We start from the raw sequence: 16,671 nt of genomic DNA on the forward strand, positions 1-16,671 counted from the left end.
TCAAAAAAGTGACACAGAACCACCAGACAGATACTCATCAGTACAAGTGAAAGTGCTATAAGGAGACGGATTTGGAGGATCATGAACTTGAGTCACACCTTCTGGCATTTGTGTAACATTTCTCATGTTAGGTCTCATCTCTGACTCTTCTTGTATACACCATATTGCTATTCTCACATATCTCTCCACTGTCCCCACGTCGTCCATCGCCTCTGAATCGTCCTCAATCAGATCTTCCAACCTTCCATGTCGAAAGCAATCGTAAGCCCAATGGATGAGAATTATGTTATCTTCAAGATCGACGGCTTTCTTGCAGCACACGATTTCTAAAAGCCACTCCGTAGCTATAAACATCTACTTTGGATGTAATGGGACCCTTCTTGAACCATTCGGCTGCAACATAACCTTTTGTTCCACGGATGTTCGTGAGCGTATGCGTTTGGTTTAACATCAAAAGCTTCGCTAGACCAAAGTCTGAGATCCGAGGAATGTAATACTCATCTAGAAGTATATTTTGCGGTTTTATGTCGCAGTGTATTATCTGCTCGCTGCACTCTTCGTGTAGATATAAGATTCCACGGGCAATGTCTGCCGCGATTCTCTTTCTAGCTTCCCATCTTGGTCTCGGACGCCTGAAGAGAAAACTGGCTAAGTTCCGTGCGGCAAGAACTCGTAAATGATCATCCGTGTCTGTCCTTCGTTACAGAAGCCAATGAGCCTTACTAGGTTCTTGTGGTGAATCTGACCGATCACTTTAACCTCGTTATTGAACTCTTTCTCGTTATCTTGAGCAGGACGATCTAGTTTCTTGACTGCCACGGGAACTTCAGAATCACCGTTAACTTTTAAAAATCCTTTGTAAACGATCCCAAAGCCTCCTCTTCCAAGTTCTTCTGTGAAATTTCCTGTAGCTTCCACGAGCTCTCCGTATGTAAAAATCCTCAGATTCAACTCATTTGCAGTACTGATATCTCTTGATGCATTCTTCCTAAACGTCTTACTCTTCTTCTTCTTCTTCTTTTTGTACAGAGCAAGAAATATGAAATTCACAAAAGCTGAAGTTCCAAGTAGAACCGAACAAGCAATGATAAACCAGTCATGATTTTCCTCTCTCTTTTTGGTAACTGGACCTTTCGCGATGGCGCTGTTTAGAACCTTAATGAATGTTTCGCTATCACCACGGGGAGATCTTTCACCGTGAGACAATGGAAGCTTCTTCTTCCAACATTTTAGATCCCGAATGTTTCCAAAAACAACCGCAGCACATAAACAGTCGTCAAGACAAGATTTTTTACATCTTTCTTCATCATAGTTGGCGTAACTCTCGTAATCCCCATACACCCAATTCGTCCTTTCTAAAGTAATAAACCCGTAACGATTCACATCTGAGTTGGAAGTTTGGTTATTTTTTTGATCCACAAGGCTTTATCTCGAAATCTGGCACGCAATCACCATACTCATTGCTAGGATCCTTTAACACAAACCTCTCAGGGCATTCACATTTCGGCCTCTTGTTGTTGCTTAAACTGCATATACTATTATACCCACAAGCCGTATTCCCAAGTCCATTAGGGTAGTTACATATATTCTCTGGCTCAACCCAATCAAGCACCCACCCACCATTCTCCTGCCCCCCTTTGGGATGATAGTACTCAGCAAAAACCCCGTCGAAATGTAGAACGGCACGACGATAAAAGTCTTTAGAAGATTCCTCATCTTTCTCTTTGAGAACGACTTTTGAATTGTTTCTTTGAAGAACATACATGTACCCTGATTGGTTATAGATTAGTTGAACCCCTGGGTTGTTCGGATCATTCGTTTTACTTTCGTAGTACTGATAGTATACGTCTGATTCTGAGACAGTCTCAGCGTTGAGAATGAGAAGCTCAAGATTTCCATCTTCACCTAGACGTAGCCTGAATTTTCCTTTCTTGAAGCTTGTCTCCGTCCTACGAGATGACAGATTCTTTCCAACTTCTAAATTCTGCATCATTAATTATTTAATTCCCATCCGTAACAATAACTACGAGTACACAAATTAATTAAGTCGATTCTAAATCAAACCAAAAAATAATCAACTAAAAAGTCTGATTTACCATAGGATTAGGATCATAGAAGTACATACTGGCCTTAATGATGCTATATCTATATTTTTTCAGATTGCGTTTCTAACTTAATATTTGCCAAAGAAATATAAAAAATTCTTGATTTATTTTAGTAAATAGAATATATATTATTATCTTCGTAGCATGATTATATAAATTGTTAATTAATAAGCTAAAGCCAAAAGGAATCTCTCCATGTTAGGTCGTGTCATTCGGTATAAAAAGAAGTAAAGAACTACGTACCTGATTAGGTAACAAAGTGTCGGTGGGGTTATTGAAGCTCGACCACACAACCTCGTCAGAATCCCCGAACAGAACGAAGTTTCCGTCGTCAGTTATTCGCCCTCGAGAAACAGAGCCATCACTCAACGATCTCCACAGCTGCTGACCTCGAGGGTCAGTGATAACCAGACCCTCATCTGCGGTTAATGTAACCTTCGAACCAACAGGGACGAGACCAGTGGCTGTGTCGACGGCTTGAGCGTGCCACACGATGGTCTTATCAGAAATCTTGTCGAACCATATGGATAGAGTGAAACCATCGTTTGGTTGGATCTTGCGGAACCCGAAAGCAAAGTCACCCGAAGTTATGATGTTCTGAGACAAAACGACAAGTGTTTTTAGTTTCAGGACAAGAAGAAGTTGTAGTATCAAACAAGAGATGAACCGCATTTTTGTTGACCCAAGATTTACGTCGATCGCTGTTAAATTGTTGTTTGCGAGTGTGTGTTTGTGTATATATAAATGTTAAATTGTTGTTTGCGAGTGTCGGAGTGTGTGTATATATAAATGTTAAATTGTTGTTTGCGAGTGTGTGTATATATAGAAAAGTTCAATGTTGAATTGTTTAATAAGAAGACTTTAAAGTCTAGAGTTTTTGTTCTTTCTCTGACTCTGAGTCAACAAAACAGATTTTGAAAGAGTCATTAATAGAGTCTTCTTCTCCATACATTAAGTCCTGAACATGTGTTCTAAAGTCTTTAAAGGGTAGGACTAGGATTAGCGTACACCTTTGGGTTTAATATTTATTAATTATTATGGTTGGACATTCCTGAATTGAAAAATTAAGCTAACACATTTGTATTCGTTGCGTTTGGCTTTTTAATGGTAATTAAAATGAAAATTTGACCATTGATTTGTCGTTCGTTTAAGATTGTTAAAATAATTCTTGTAACATATCGCTTCTATCAAGTCTTTTTCCGAACTGTACTTTTTTTTTAATAGCGCAAGTATATTTAAAAAGATGATAAATTATGATTTTTAAAAACATGTATCTATATATGCAAATATAATTTTTTTGTCGGTAGAAAATATTTTTTTTCCACATGTAAAATCAAAACCAAAAATAACAATCAATTCAATCACTTTCAGTAATTAAAAAAAAGAGGAAAATCTATTTGATTAATCACCCCATTTCGTTTATAACCGTACAAACCATCAAAATTTAAAATTTCAAAAAATATAGATTTATTTAGGGTTTATTAAGGTTTAAGAATATCTACATGATTTAATTAGGGGCATTGAATTATTTTAGAAATATCTATTCTAAACCTCTCAACGTACTATCTGTTGATCTTAATATTTTTTTTGTCCCTCTCAACGTACAAATTAAACAATAGTCTATAGCATCTGTTGATCAAAGGTAACAATGAAAAAATAGTAGAGGAAACAAAGACGTTTTCGTTATGGATTCACAAAAAAGAATTTCAGACGTTTCGTCCATCCACACCACACTCGCACCATTTAATACGTCAGTACATAATTTTCTAAAAGTTGCATGCTATTCAACCAGTTTCCCCCAATTTTGATTTTTTGTTTTGTTTGACATGATCAATAACGTAACCTAGGAGTTAGGACTTCACAAATATTTATTTTGTTGTTATATGTTTGATAGGTATATTTTTGAACATATATATATAAACCACCATAGAATCTCTTTCGTTGTCTGCTTATACTTAATAACCGATACATAGAACACATGCATATATATGGGGTATGTATATACTATATAGGATTGTTTTGCAAATTTTGAATAACTGTCATATTTGCACAAACTTTTTCTATTTATTTTTTTCAAAAATCATAATAATCATTTGTGCCATGCGGTACTTTGCTGCTACAACTTTAAAGCGCAACATAATGAGCACATTTACAATAAGAGTAAAATTTTAAAAATCTGAATATGAGATTTTCATAATAGCGTAAAAAACAGAGTACTGAGCAAATTTACAAATGATAGAATATTGATAAATTGCGTTCACCACAGTAAAAAAAAGATTCCATCATTCATGAGAAATCATTACCAAGATATACATGAATCTTTGATCTTAAGAAGAGGCAGTGAATCTAATGATCATAGCTTACGTGCGTACGTCTTGACATTGGAATTCCATCAATACATAATAATATATGATTAGATAACTAAAACAAACATATCATCAGTATTAATAATGAGTAATATAATTAAGTCACCAAAAAAATGCTGATATATGTTATGAAAATATTAAACATTAATTATTATATTATCATGTATATAATTATATAGAGAGATAATTCTACTGATCATTCGTGGTGGTAGGGCGCAACATCCAAGCCGGTAGAAGAGAGTTTGGTTCTGTCAACGACGGTGCACTACCGTTCTCTCCCCCAACTCTCTCCACAAAGCCATCTCTGCCCATTTAATAATACATTCATCAGAATCATTCATTGATAAGAAGTTCATACAAATTAACATATATATATATATATTATATATATATATAAATTATATGTACACTGGGAATCTAGTTTGGAATATTACTGAGAGAGAGAGAGACGAGAATAGACCTGGAGGAGGTTACGCAATATTGCGGCAGAAGAACTGAAGAAGAGTTGGAGAATTGGTTTAGTTGTCCTTCTTGCTGACCCGTTTTCTTCTCCCTCTCTTTAATCTACATATACTCATCATTTTGCCATAAGCTAGTGATACTACATTATTCCTAAATCTACAGTTGCATGAACTGTATGTTTTGTTATAGATTTTACTATAGAAAATAACAACTGATTGAAGATTAAAAACCAAATAATCATTTGTTTATCGTACATCAATATATAAATCTCCACTCAGATAATATGTCATCTATGATTATGTCATAAAAAAGTACTAATATAAATATATATAGACATTGGTTTATTTTATTTATATAATAGTGCTCTAAAATTGTATACAGAAATCTCTTTCTAGTAAAGAAAGACATATTTTCTTATACTTTTATGGTATAATTATAAGATATTGTTGAACATAATCTTTTTTAAAAAAATTGGTGAGATGACATACTGAAGTAAGTTATTTTATTTCGCAACTTTTAACTCATGTATAACCACCACTTAATTCAAAATTAGAGTTGCACCAACCTTTTTGAGAAGCGAATTGTTGTGATCTTGCAAAGCCTTATCCTGATTAATTTAAATAAAACAAGTAAAGTTAAAAAAAAAATGAATTGTTTTTACGACGATGAACTGTGGAACAATAGTATTTGCAACCATACTAAATACTAGTATGAATAGGCTTCATATATGTGAAAAAAATAGTTGACATTACCTTCTTCTGAAGCGCAGATATGGATTCGAACATAGCTTGGTTCTGCAATAAATAAAACAACACAAAAATCAGACTTCAATTCAATGCAAAACTCAAAATTTATATCTACAGCTTATGTAGATTATATGTATCAACGTTACCCCTTTTACCTTTCTTGACCTAATGCTTTTGATAGCAGCGTCAAGCTGGTGCTCTAAACTTTGGAGCTCTTTTAAGCTCAATGAATCGAGATCTTCCCCCATGAAATTCCTGCACATTTACATTTTGTGACTACTGATTATACAAGAAAATTGTGCTTGTTTTGCTAAGGACATGCTACATGTACAACGGTATACCTTCCCTACAATTGAGATACCATGCCTTTATTTTTTTGTGCAAACACTTGAGAAACCATGCCTTAACTAGTTTTTATGATAAAATTGCCTTACAGGAAATAAACTTTTTGAGGATTCAAGACACAAATCGCAATTTTCTGGATTATCATATACTATCATAACATACGAGAAAATACGCATGCATTTCCTGTTAGTTTTATGTCTTATGTTACTTATGTATATTAATATTTTAACAGTAAGGACTACGGTAAGCAGTTGAATTACATCAGAAGTTTATGTTCAATCCCAAACTCTAGTTAACTTGGACAACTATTGTAAATGTACGTTTTACTTTCAATTTGATAATTAAGCACACATATATTTGACATTATGCACTAGCTAGAAGTTAATATGGTGCGACACATGTATCTTAATATATATATACCTTTTGTTCTTCTCGAGTACCTCAACTCTTGCCTTGAGCTTAGCATGTTCTAGAACCCAGTTTTCCTACAACATTGGTATATGATAGACACTAGTTACTACAACAAAGATAACATAATTAAGTAGGACTCATGAACATAAACAGCTAAAAGAGACATATGGTTAAAACTTACACTCTGCGTAACCTCTCGGCCAACAAGTTGTTTGTCTGAGTATAAATAGCGATCATAGCGTTCAAGTATCCTCTCCATGCTATAATTCAGAAAAAGAAAAGTCAAACGTTTTATTAGTTTGATCCATATATATATCATTATAATTTCACATGTTACAATGTGTAATATTTGTTGCAAAGTGGCCAGCCAAAATTTACCTTGTTTGGTATACCGACAAAGGATAGCTAAAAATAAGCATATAACACAAAAATGTATATAAAACCTGGTTTTTGGTGAGTCCACAAACATCATAGAAAACATACGTACAAATTCAATTTAAAGATTCGAGTTTCCCTCCTGACTCGGTTATCAAAGCAAATGGTTTGATGATCATTATATATTTTTATCTCTATATATATATGATATCGTACAAACAAACATGTATACTCTTACACAAAACGCATTTATATCAGTACGAACTTACATATATGTTTAACGTTATGTTATTATCCACTGGATTATAGCACACATCCTCGTAAGTGCTTGATTTCATCGTTTCAAATCAACCTTTCTTTCAAATCTATGCTATACTTAAGTATAATTTATACATATTATATACATACATCTGCGTACGTGTCTGTGTGCACGTGCTTCCATACATCAAAAGAGGCAATCAAATCGTGAGTCGGTGTACCAAGTTTCATAATTTTATGCTATTTTCAATTGGATAGATAAAGGAGAACATAAACAGCTTTTTCATGCGTCCGTACGTAAAATCCCAAAACAAACAAAAAAAACCCTAATTTCTCGAGCCACTTCTTAGGGAACAACCAAATCTACAGTAGATATGAAAGACCAAGACACAAGATTTGGATTTAGTTCCAAGGCTGACGACGATCGAGATCGAGACGTACGAATTTTTTAAAAAAAAAATCTGGCTAAAAAAATCGTAAAATACAGATAAGATATGATCGATGTGATATATAATATTAAAAATAAAAATTACCAAGAGTCGGTGGAATATTCGAAGAGTTTGCCTTTGGAAGAGAAGACGATGAGAGCAACCTCAGCATCGCAGAGAACAGAGATCTCATGAGCTTTCTTGAGCAAACCAGACCTTCTCTTCGAGAAAGTAACTTGCCTATTAATCTTGTTCTCTATCCTCTTCAGCTGAACCCTACCCCTTCCCATCTTTCTCTCTCTCTTTCTCTCTCTCTCTCTCCTCAAACCCTCAAGAACACGAGAGAGAAACGACAACCCTGAAATGACCAAAGTATCTCTCTCTCTTTCTTTCTTATGTCTCTCTGGGTATCTTTTGTGTTGAATGTGATAATAGCTATATATTTTTTTTTTCTTTCTTTCTTTTCTCGTGTGGACTTTTGTTGGGTTTCGCGTGAGTCCACAGTGACGTAAGTGATGTGGTATATAAATACGCTATGTGACGTGAATACATTAGACGATGGTATTTGTGGAAAAAAAAAAAGAGAGTAATAAAGAAGCCAACATAGAGTGGAAAAGACCAGAGTGGGGAGATAAAGTTTAAGGGCTGTTTGGGAAATAAACCATTAGATGTGTTGTCGACTTCTCATTGGTTCCTTTTTTTTTTACTGTGATAAATAACTCGTTCGTTAGTTTTGTGCCTCCCTTTAAGCTTACATATATTTTGTGTCCGTGTACCGTACGGACTTTGTCATGGTTTTTAAGGTTTAAGAAAACAGACCAAAGAACTCAATGTGGTATTTAAGGAGAATAAATATTTAATTCCTACTACTATTATGTAGTTTCTACAGAAAAAACATATAAATATTCAAAATGCAAATTGTATTTGGTAACTGATTCTTTTTTTTTTTTTTTTTTTTTTTGCATGCAAGAAAAACAAATTGAATTTCTTTAAAGGTGATTTTCTGTTTTCTTAAACGCAATCACGGAGTAACATTGTTAGGACTTTGAAAAATATGTTTGGTAAAGTTAAAATATCGTTTATTATAAAGTTAGTCAAAGTATTTTTCAAACTTTTTTCAAAATATACACGCAAAAAAAAAAAGAAAAAAAATACAATTGTAAATAAACCGACCCCTTGGAAAAATACAGTAAGTTTAAATAGGTAAATCTGTACAATTAATTAATCAGGCGGAACTTTTTAACGTTTGCAATCAAGTGATGAACCTACGAGACTTGAAGAAAGCTAGGCAATTCAGCTGCTGATGAACCAACAAAACTTACAGATAATAAATGGAACTCAATCAGCTTGCGTTGATCTTTTGGACCAACCAATATGCATACATTGTCGATAAAAGGAAAAATAAAAAGTATATAAAACCAATTTATGATTTAATATATTATTATATAATTTCTCTTTTGACCAATAAAAAGTGGCCTATTTATGGGAAGAGAATCTCAAACGTATGATACTCTCAATGTAGGAAAAAGTCTCTAAGACTATTTACCATGGTCTTATAGTCTAAATAACTAGCTAGGTTACGTCTGATATAAATAATTTAGACCCACACTGCAATTGGGTGGATGGATTTTTTAAAATACAATGCAAGGGTTTTCTTAAATAAACTTGAAAGATCCTTTAATGCTTAACTGGTAATGTACTATTGTAGTCAATATAGTGTAAGAAAACACAGTACTATCTTAAGAAAATTAATACGTTTCTGACAATTAAGAATTCACTGTAACGATAATTTGTGTAGGATTAACACTTAACAGTTAACACTAAAGCTTTATGACCAAATAAATCCGTCTGAAGGTTCAACTTTTTGAGTGGTTATTGAATATGGAACGTGTTCCGATAAGAAATTAACAAAACAACATTCATGTCGGGTCCCATGACTATTATATGTCTGACCTGAGACCTCTGTGTGATATCGATATACACATACACAACAAATATTGGTCTGAAAAGTGAAATATATTTTAATATTTGGTAACTAATCCAATGAATTGGTAACTGATGATAGCCACAAGATAAAACTTCGTTTTGTACATATATCAACAACAACAAAAAAAAAGAATCTTATGTAAGAATTGGTAACTGATTGAATGAATCACCGCCGTAATTAATTACTTGTACGTTACTTTCAGATGTAATCTTATTTTATGTTGCTATTATGTTCTCCTACTTTTGTTGATCACAAACCATCAAAATTCATGTCGAGCGCCGTTGGAACAAGAACACAAAAATATTCCTAATATGTACTAGAAGATTGGTAATTCCTAATATTATCGAAATTTCGTCTGTTTAACATCTCAAATTCTAAACAGAATCGAAAAAGTACTTAGCGATCAACTACTCTTTGCACTCGAAATTTGGTTAGAATAACAACTTCTCCCAACTACAATTACTCTCTTTTTATTGTTGTTACTGTTTTTATCAGAACTGTGTGACTGTGGCTGAAGTCTTGTCTTTCCTCCTCCCAGAGGTTTTCTTCTTCTTCTTTTGTACTTCAATACTTAGTTAAGTAAAAAAAGTTTCTACTTCAGAAAAAAAATAATTACATATACTATGACACGCTTTAATAAAGAAAATATTATTGTATTTTCAAAAGTTCGGAAAAATTGTGGTATGCAATCCTGAATCTAGATTTTGTTTATTCAACATCTCTAATGTTTGTCTTTCTTTTTCTTCTTCTTCTCTAGCTCATTAGTTTGGTTCACATGCTCAGCTGCTTTCATGTACTTAATATAATTATATAGGGGTTCTGTAAAGAAAGGTCCTTGTTTCTGAAGAAAGCATTTTAACAAAAAGAAAAAAAAGGTTGTCAATGGGACGTCTTAAGAAGCAAAATTATTGTAATTTCAAAATTCTGAATTGAAGTCTGTGATAAATTGTAATAAGCAATCCATAATCTAAAATTCAAATTAATCTAAAATTTGTATTATAAAAAGAAAAGCAATTTTCAATCTAAAATATTGTTTCTTGAAAATATATAAAAATAGTGTTGAAAAAATAGTTACGGCTACCTAAGACCATGATTAGCGGGCGTTACTTAAGCCGTTACTCAACTAAATTGTTTTATTTAAAATTAATAAAATAATATAAGGAGAAGAGAGAAACACAAAGAACTGTTCTCAAAATCTTCCTGGTAAAAACGATTCTTTACTTAATTCTACATATGTCACTTTTCTATTTGATTACACAATAAAATATTAATTTTTTTTTTTGAGAAATGGGGGAAGTAACAGGCGGTAATGATGCTCTAAGAACCTCTAGCACTTGGATTATTTTCCAACCTAATTTTTTTTTTGTTAGGCTGAACTAACTAACCATTCGAAAATGACAAAAGAAATGTAATAACTCAGAATATTTATTAATACGAAGATTTCTGCATTAGAACTTTGGATAGAGATATTGTATAAATAACTTATACATTTTTTTTGGTGAAAAATAACTTATACATTAAATGAAAGTTATTCTTTTTATTCTTTTTATTCTTTTTTGGTTCAAGAACAACTTTTATAAGTAAAGAAAATAATAAAATACTGTATGATATACAATAATTTTTCAAATAGTATTTATTACTAGTTTATAATTCTATACGATCATATATGTATATATTAAGGTGTTGGGTAAGCAATATTTTGGCATAGACAAATACTCGTCCGAATAAAATGTATTATAGACTATATAATATAGTATATACCAAAATTGGACCACATGAACAAAAAGAAATGGACCACATTTGGGTGTTGATGAGCCCTAAACATCTAAATGGATGGGTAGTACCTAAACGTATTTAATTTCTCTGAATCGTTATTAACATAAATTTGGCTCTCTCTTTAGTACGATATATGTTTGCCCTCTTAGATCAAAACTTTGGATCTTTTTTTCTGCTCATACCTTATGTTAAGTCCACATCTCAAGACCGCATATAATATATCGCACGTTGTCTTGTCAAACTTATATACCAATATATAGTGGACATAAACCTCATATTTTCCTTATTAATATTTTTAGCGAATCATCCTTTGGTGAAATTTGAATTTTTAGATATGAATCGTTTAAAGCTTTTCATTTACGAACATATATATATGTCAACTTAGGACCATTTTAACATCACGCCTTGTCTTTTTGTTCTGTGCGTGACCACACTCGTACATGATAATTCGTACGCATATGGTTATGGTGAAAACTGAAAAATGATTATCTCTAGGCCAATATATTGATAAGAAAGCAAATATTAAGAGAAGTTTATTTCATCATAAGGGCCAATAAAAAAAGTGAAGGGAGATAGAAAAAGCACATACGTTGGAATTACTGAAGTATCATCATCAGCTAAGAAATACCATGTTAAGACGTAAATCTCTTTGCTTGCAATTATTCGAACCTTGGCATAAGAATTGACCGTTTTTCACAAGAGTATATGCTAATCAAGTGAGCTATCAGCTGTAAATACTTTTCAGATCCCTCACCGTATCATAGAGTATATCTATTTTTTGAATAGGGGTGAAAGAAAGAAAAAAACCTCTACCACCAAGTAAATGTTTTAGAAAAGCGAAGTAATAGCCATTGTTTTCTAATTTTGCCAAAAAGGCCAGTTTCCTTTTATCGAAGTCGTTTTTGGAGGAATCAAAACCTGACACGTAGTTGAGATTTAAAACCATTCGACAGGAAGATTATGAATAAATAATCTATACAGTGTGACATCTTTTGATAGGAAAACGACAAAAAGTACTTTAATTGGTCACCCTAGAAAATCAAATCAAAGGAGAAATCCGTGTGAAGTTTTAATATGACAACGACATAAATTTGAATTAAGTTGTTAATTCTTGGCAGAGAAAATGATAGAAATGAATATAATTAAGCTTGATATGTGTTTCTAGGCAAAATGGTAATTACATATATAGTGAACTTCTCGAGTGATATGATCATCAACATTATTTGTTAACCAAGAAAAGAATAAAGTTATGTATAAATATATATATAAACATGATATTGCAAAGAGAGCTAGGAATAATCAAACTTCACATCACATGCTTTGAGATTTTCTTGCTTTGTTTACTTTTATGGATGGGTTTGTGATTTTAGGGTTTAGATGCAAATATGGAATCGACAACGCACACAAACTTTTCTAAAGCAACTTCTCGCTTTGTCTCATTTTGGATGAGATTCTCTCTGCCACACAACTAATCAAAGTTCCATTTTTCGAGTCCCATTATCTCTTCCTATTTTTTTTTCCTTTCTTTAATGATACTGATACCTACAGATTCCTAATAATTATATTTTGAAAAAGTCACAGCTCATTATTTATTTTATTTTAAAACTGAAATATTTATTTTACAAATATTTAATAGAAAAAAGAGTAGGTCAAACAAGCTAAGGAAAATATAAAAAATGTGAAAAAATAATTGAGCATTTTCTGTTGTTGTCTGCGGATTCTTCTTAAGAGGAAACTGGGCCTAGTTGAAGGTCCATCAACTGTTGTTACATAAGATGTCCCCAAAATGCTCAGCAGCTCTATTCAGTTTTCAACCTTTTTAGTTTTTAGTAGAAGAAGATTGAACTTTTTTTTTTTAACGGTAAAATGTAGTATAAAAGATTGAAAATTTTCACCCACTGCTTTTCTAAAATAACGAAATCATTCTGGAGTGTTTTTCGATTCAATTTATAAGTTTTATCATTCTTTTTTTTATATTTCCATTATTATAGATTTAGATCACACTATCTAACATAAAAGCCAATAACATAAAGCAAAATATAACATTAGGGAAAAAGAAGTTTACAATATCTATGATATTTCTACAAGGACCGACCGACAATGTTACTGAACACAAAAGATATAAAATGGAAAAAAGACAAAAAAAAAAACGAAGTTGAAAACTATATATATTAAAAAAAAAAATGTATCAAAAGATTTATAGTTTGTAGGACACGAAAGAATCATAAATAACGTTTGTACCACTCCACCGTAGAAACCCTAACCGTAATACCCCAGTGGCAAAACCGTAAATCTGAGATTAAGTGGAGAAGAGGAAGAAGACAAGAACAGGGAGAAGCACGGCGGCGAAGAATGAGTATTTTGGCCGGAAACCACCGTTGGGTAGAAAAGGGTAAGAGTCAGGAGGAGGCATGACACAATTGTCTCCATTGAAGTAAATCCTGCGAGGAAAAGCCCAACCTTTTTCGAATGTGAAGGTTGATAGATCTTTACGGAACAATATCTCTGATTGAACATTCCCAAGTGGCCCTGCTTCTGATAAGAAATCATTGTAGAACTTCACTCCCCATAACATTGCTGTATCGTCTGCAAAAAATACCAAAACCATCAAAAAGGTTAAGTCTTTGAGAGATAAGTATAGAGGGAGAGAGAAGAGAGGAGCTCTTTTTTTTTTTTTCATGTTCCTCTGTACTTACTTAATCCAGCGTAAGGAGTGAGAGATTTGTAATTGAAGCTGAAGATCTGAGTGATGTTGTCCAGATTTGGGTGTTGAGCTACGAGGTTCCATTGTGTGTAGTTCAATCTATAGTTGAAGTTTGTGATTGTGATCTTCACTCGCCAATACTCTTTGTAGTTCTGCTTCACGTGCCAATGCACTCTGATAGGGCACATGTGTCTTGTGCATTGCACTAGCGGCGGTAATATCACTCCTTTCTTTGTCGGCGGTGACACAACTGAGGCCAAGTGTGGTGTATCCGGGCTGCCATTACATTGAAGTATGAGACTTTATGATTCAAAATTGAACAGAGAACAAAAGAGCGGGAATTGAAAACTGATGTGAATAACTTACTCGAGGCAGGCACCAGATTCGGTTCTGTTGTTTTGGCATCCGCAAGCACAAGTTGGACATCCGACAATGGTTTCATTGTAGAAAGAAGATAAAGAAACGCAGCAAGTCGGAGTTCTTTGAGCAAGGAACTGTGAGTATGTGCACGTAATGTTCCATGTCACTGCAGTAATTTCAAATATGACCAGTCTGTTAGATTAGAAACAATGTTAAACATTAACGTTTTCTAAAAAGTAGTCTTAGTTCTCTTACTCATAGCTTGAGTGGTTCTGCGTGTGTCCGTTGTGACAAATTTTGTTGGTCTCACAATCTTTGCTGGACCACAAGTGTAACCTGGACCAGGTCCAAGGAGAGTGAAGTTTCTTGGCACCCGAACGGTTTTGTTTGTGGTTCCAGCCGCGCCAACACTGATCTGGAAGGAGCTAGCTGCAGTGGCAGGGTCTTGAACCCATGAGTTCATGACACCTCCTTTGCAGCAATTAGCAATCTGCTGGTTATAAGGAGTCCCCGGGAGCAGATCTACAACCGTTGGATCTTTTTTACAACAATGCGGAATGTTTCCTTTGTACTTTGAACAATCACCTGTTTAAAACATTATACCCAGATGTATCATTTCTCCAGATAATTCACCACACCACAGTCAAAAGTTAAAGTTACTGGAACCTGGAAACATTTCAGTTACCTTGTTCGGTTGTTTGTGCTCCAACCATACTCCAAATAACTTCCTTCTTAGCCCATTTCCAACCTAATGTCCATCCTGGAGTTTGAATGTGTCTGTATTTCTGGAAGTTGAACATGGTAACCACAGCCTGGATCGAACACATAAAACAGTTTAGCTGAATCGAGACCAATTAAGTAAGGTAAAATCTTTTTTTTGTTCTAGCTGTTAAACTTACAACATAGCCATCAGGAGTCCAACTCATGACATCCCATTTCATTGTAATGTTCCCTTCTGGATCAAGCGCATCATATGCTTCTGCAAATTAAAAAAAAGGATTCAACGAAAGTCAGAATCTTGTTCATCCTGATCCAGCTTAGCTCACCGACATTGTAATTTGTTTCAATCTCAAGATTATTACAAATTGGTTTGTAGAAATAGACCAAAAGATTTCTTCTGCATGATTAAGTTTTTAAATACTTTTCAGAAAGTTTCTATTTTTGGATCAGCAAACTTGAATCTCTGTTTTTTTCCTCTTATACAAGCAGAACTGACTGATCTAGTAAAAACATAGGAAAGCACAAATATGGGAATTGAGAAAGTGTTGATTTTTAGGATCTGAACACAATGCAAATAATTGAGTAAAGATCTATGTTAATCTCAATCAGTTCAAAGTAAAGGATTAATCAGATCTCTTTATCAATTCAAACAAACAAATCAGTTGAATTTGAAGATACCAAGATGCAACGAATATAGTATCAGTTGAAGAAAGTGATCTTTAATAAACCCAGAAACAGTGAAATCTCAATCAAGAAGCAATATGGGGAAGCTGAAAAAAGCTTTAAGAAGACGAGTAAACAGAACAATTGGTGGTGGTAATGAAGATAAGAAGTAACCTGTAGAAGTAAAAGAAGATGAAGAAATCAAGAAGACGGTCCATAACGCCAAGAAACTGAATTTGGCGACGACGGAAGTGGATCTGGAGAAGAAAGACTCCATTATTTATTTATTTTTAATTCTCTGTTGATCAGAGCAGAACCAAGAGACGAAGCTTTTTTTTTTTTTTTAATTCTCTGGCTAAATCTTAAAAAACCAATCTCAAAGTAATAAGAAGAAGAGGAAGGTGGCTTCGCTAGGAGGAGGAGTGGACTTATAGAGAGAAAGATAGATAGCAGCAAGATTTTGTTTTTTCTTTTTTCTTGTGTAGCTTTGGTGAGAATACGAACGAGCGAGAAGCAATGAGAAAAAAATTGGGATCTGGCTGGCTAGTGGCTGTTTTTTAGTAGAACTTGAGTCGGGATCGGTTTGACCATTATACCCTTCTATCATTATGGTGGGACTTTGATTATTTTGTTTTCCGATTAAAGAAACATAACCATCGTGTTAATAAGAGCATTAATTCTTGTCTTGCTTCAATGATAACAACTTTATAATAAACTTATTTCTTTGCTTCTTCGTATTTTATTTTCATCCAAAAAGGTTTTAGTTAAATTGGTACTGAAGTACTGATAACATAATTTGAGATAATTCGAAGTTGAATTTTTCAGTTATTAAGACTCAGACCCTTGTGATGATACATAAAATTATTTCAAAAAAAATAAATTAAACTAGATAGTTATCTTGAGTAGTTTTGTTCTCCCGTGATTTCTTAGATTAGAATAGATGTCATTGAGTCGATATACAATAC

General features: G+C 33.5%; 2 protein-coding genes and 1 pseudogene across 2 annotated transcripts; all 3 read right to left on the minus strand.

Moving 5' to 3' along the window:
* LOC104729020 lies at positions 1 to 2,871 on the minus strand (annotated as a pseudogene).
* On the minus strand, positions 4,447 to 7,951 carry LOC104726679 (agamous-like MADS-box protein AGL8). Its single transcript, XM_010445600.2, has 8 exons — positions 7,602 to 7,951; positions 6,617 to 6,695; positions 6,445 to 6,509; positions 5,835 to 5,934; positions 5,686 to 5,727; positions 5,499 to 5,540; positions 4,932 to 5,035; positions 4,447 to 4,775 (listed from the first exon to the last, which is right to left on the minus strand). Exons 1-8 carry the CDS (start codon positions 7,784 to 7,786, stop codon positions 4,661 to 4,663), a joined length of 732 nt encoding a protein of 243 aa, XP_010443902.1. The 5' UTR covers positions 7,787 to 7,951; the 3' UTR covers positions 4,447 to 4,660.
* Positions 13,283 to 16,227, minus strand: LOC104726680 (protein COBRA). The gene is made up of 7 exons (XM_010445601.1): positions 15,881 to 16,227; positions 15,223 to 15,302; positions 15,009 to 15,135; positions 14,579 to 14,908; positions 14,330 to 14,489; positions 13,956 to 14,239; positions 13,283 to 13,845 (listed from the first exon to the last, which is right to left on the minus strand). The coding sequence occupies exons 1-7, from the start codon at positions 15,981 to 15,983 to the stop codon at positions 13,559 to 13,561; spliced, it is 1,371 nt and encodes a 456-aa protein (XP_010443903.1). The 5' UTR covers positions 15,984 to 16,227; the 3' UTR covers positions 13,283 to 13,558.

The sequence above is a fragment of the Camelina sativa genome, chromosome 11 (assembly GCF_000633955.1).
Source record: "Camelina sativa cultivar DH55 chromosome 11, Cs, whole genome shotgun sequence".
In the NCBI taxonomy this organism is placed as follows: domain Eukaryota; kingdom Viridiplantae; phylum Streptophyta; class Magnoliopsida; order Brassicales; family Brassicaceae; genus Camelina; species Camelina sativa.

Coding starts and splice junctions, on each gene's coding strand:
- LOC104726680 (XM_010445601.1), bottom strand. CDS start 15,983: ATGGAGTCTTTCTTCTCCAGATCCACTTCCGTCGTCGCCAAATTCAGT. Junction 15,303..15,880: donor ATCTTCTTTTACTTCTACAG/GTTACTTCTTAT, acceptor TTTAATTTGCAG/AAGCATATGATGCGCTTGAT. Junction 13,846..13,955: donor CACTCCTTACGCTGGATTAA/GTAAGTACAGAG, acceptor TATTTTTTGCAG/ACGATACAGCAATGTTATGG.
- LOC104726679 (XM_010445600.2), bottom strand. CDS start 7,786: ATGGGAAGGGGTAGGGTTCAGCTGAAGAGGATAGAGAACAAGATTAAT. Junction 6,696..7,601: donor GAATATTCCACCGACTCTTG/GTAATTTTTATT, acceptor TCTGAATTATAG/CATGGAGAGGATACTTGAAC. Junction 5,036..5,498: donor ACAATTCGCTTCTCAAAAAG/GTTGGTGCAACT, acceptor GAGTATATGTAG/ATTAAAGAGAGGGAGAAGAA.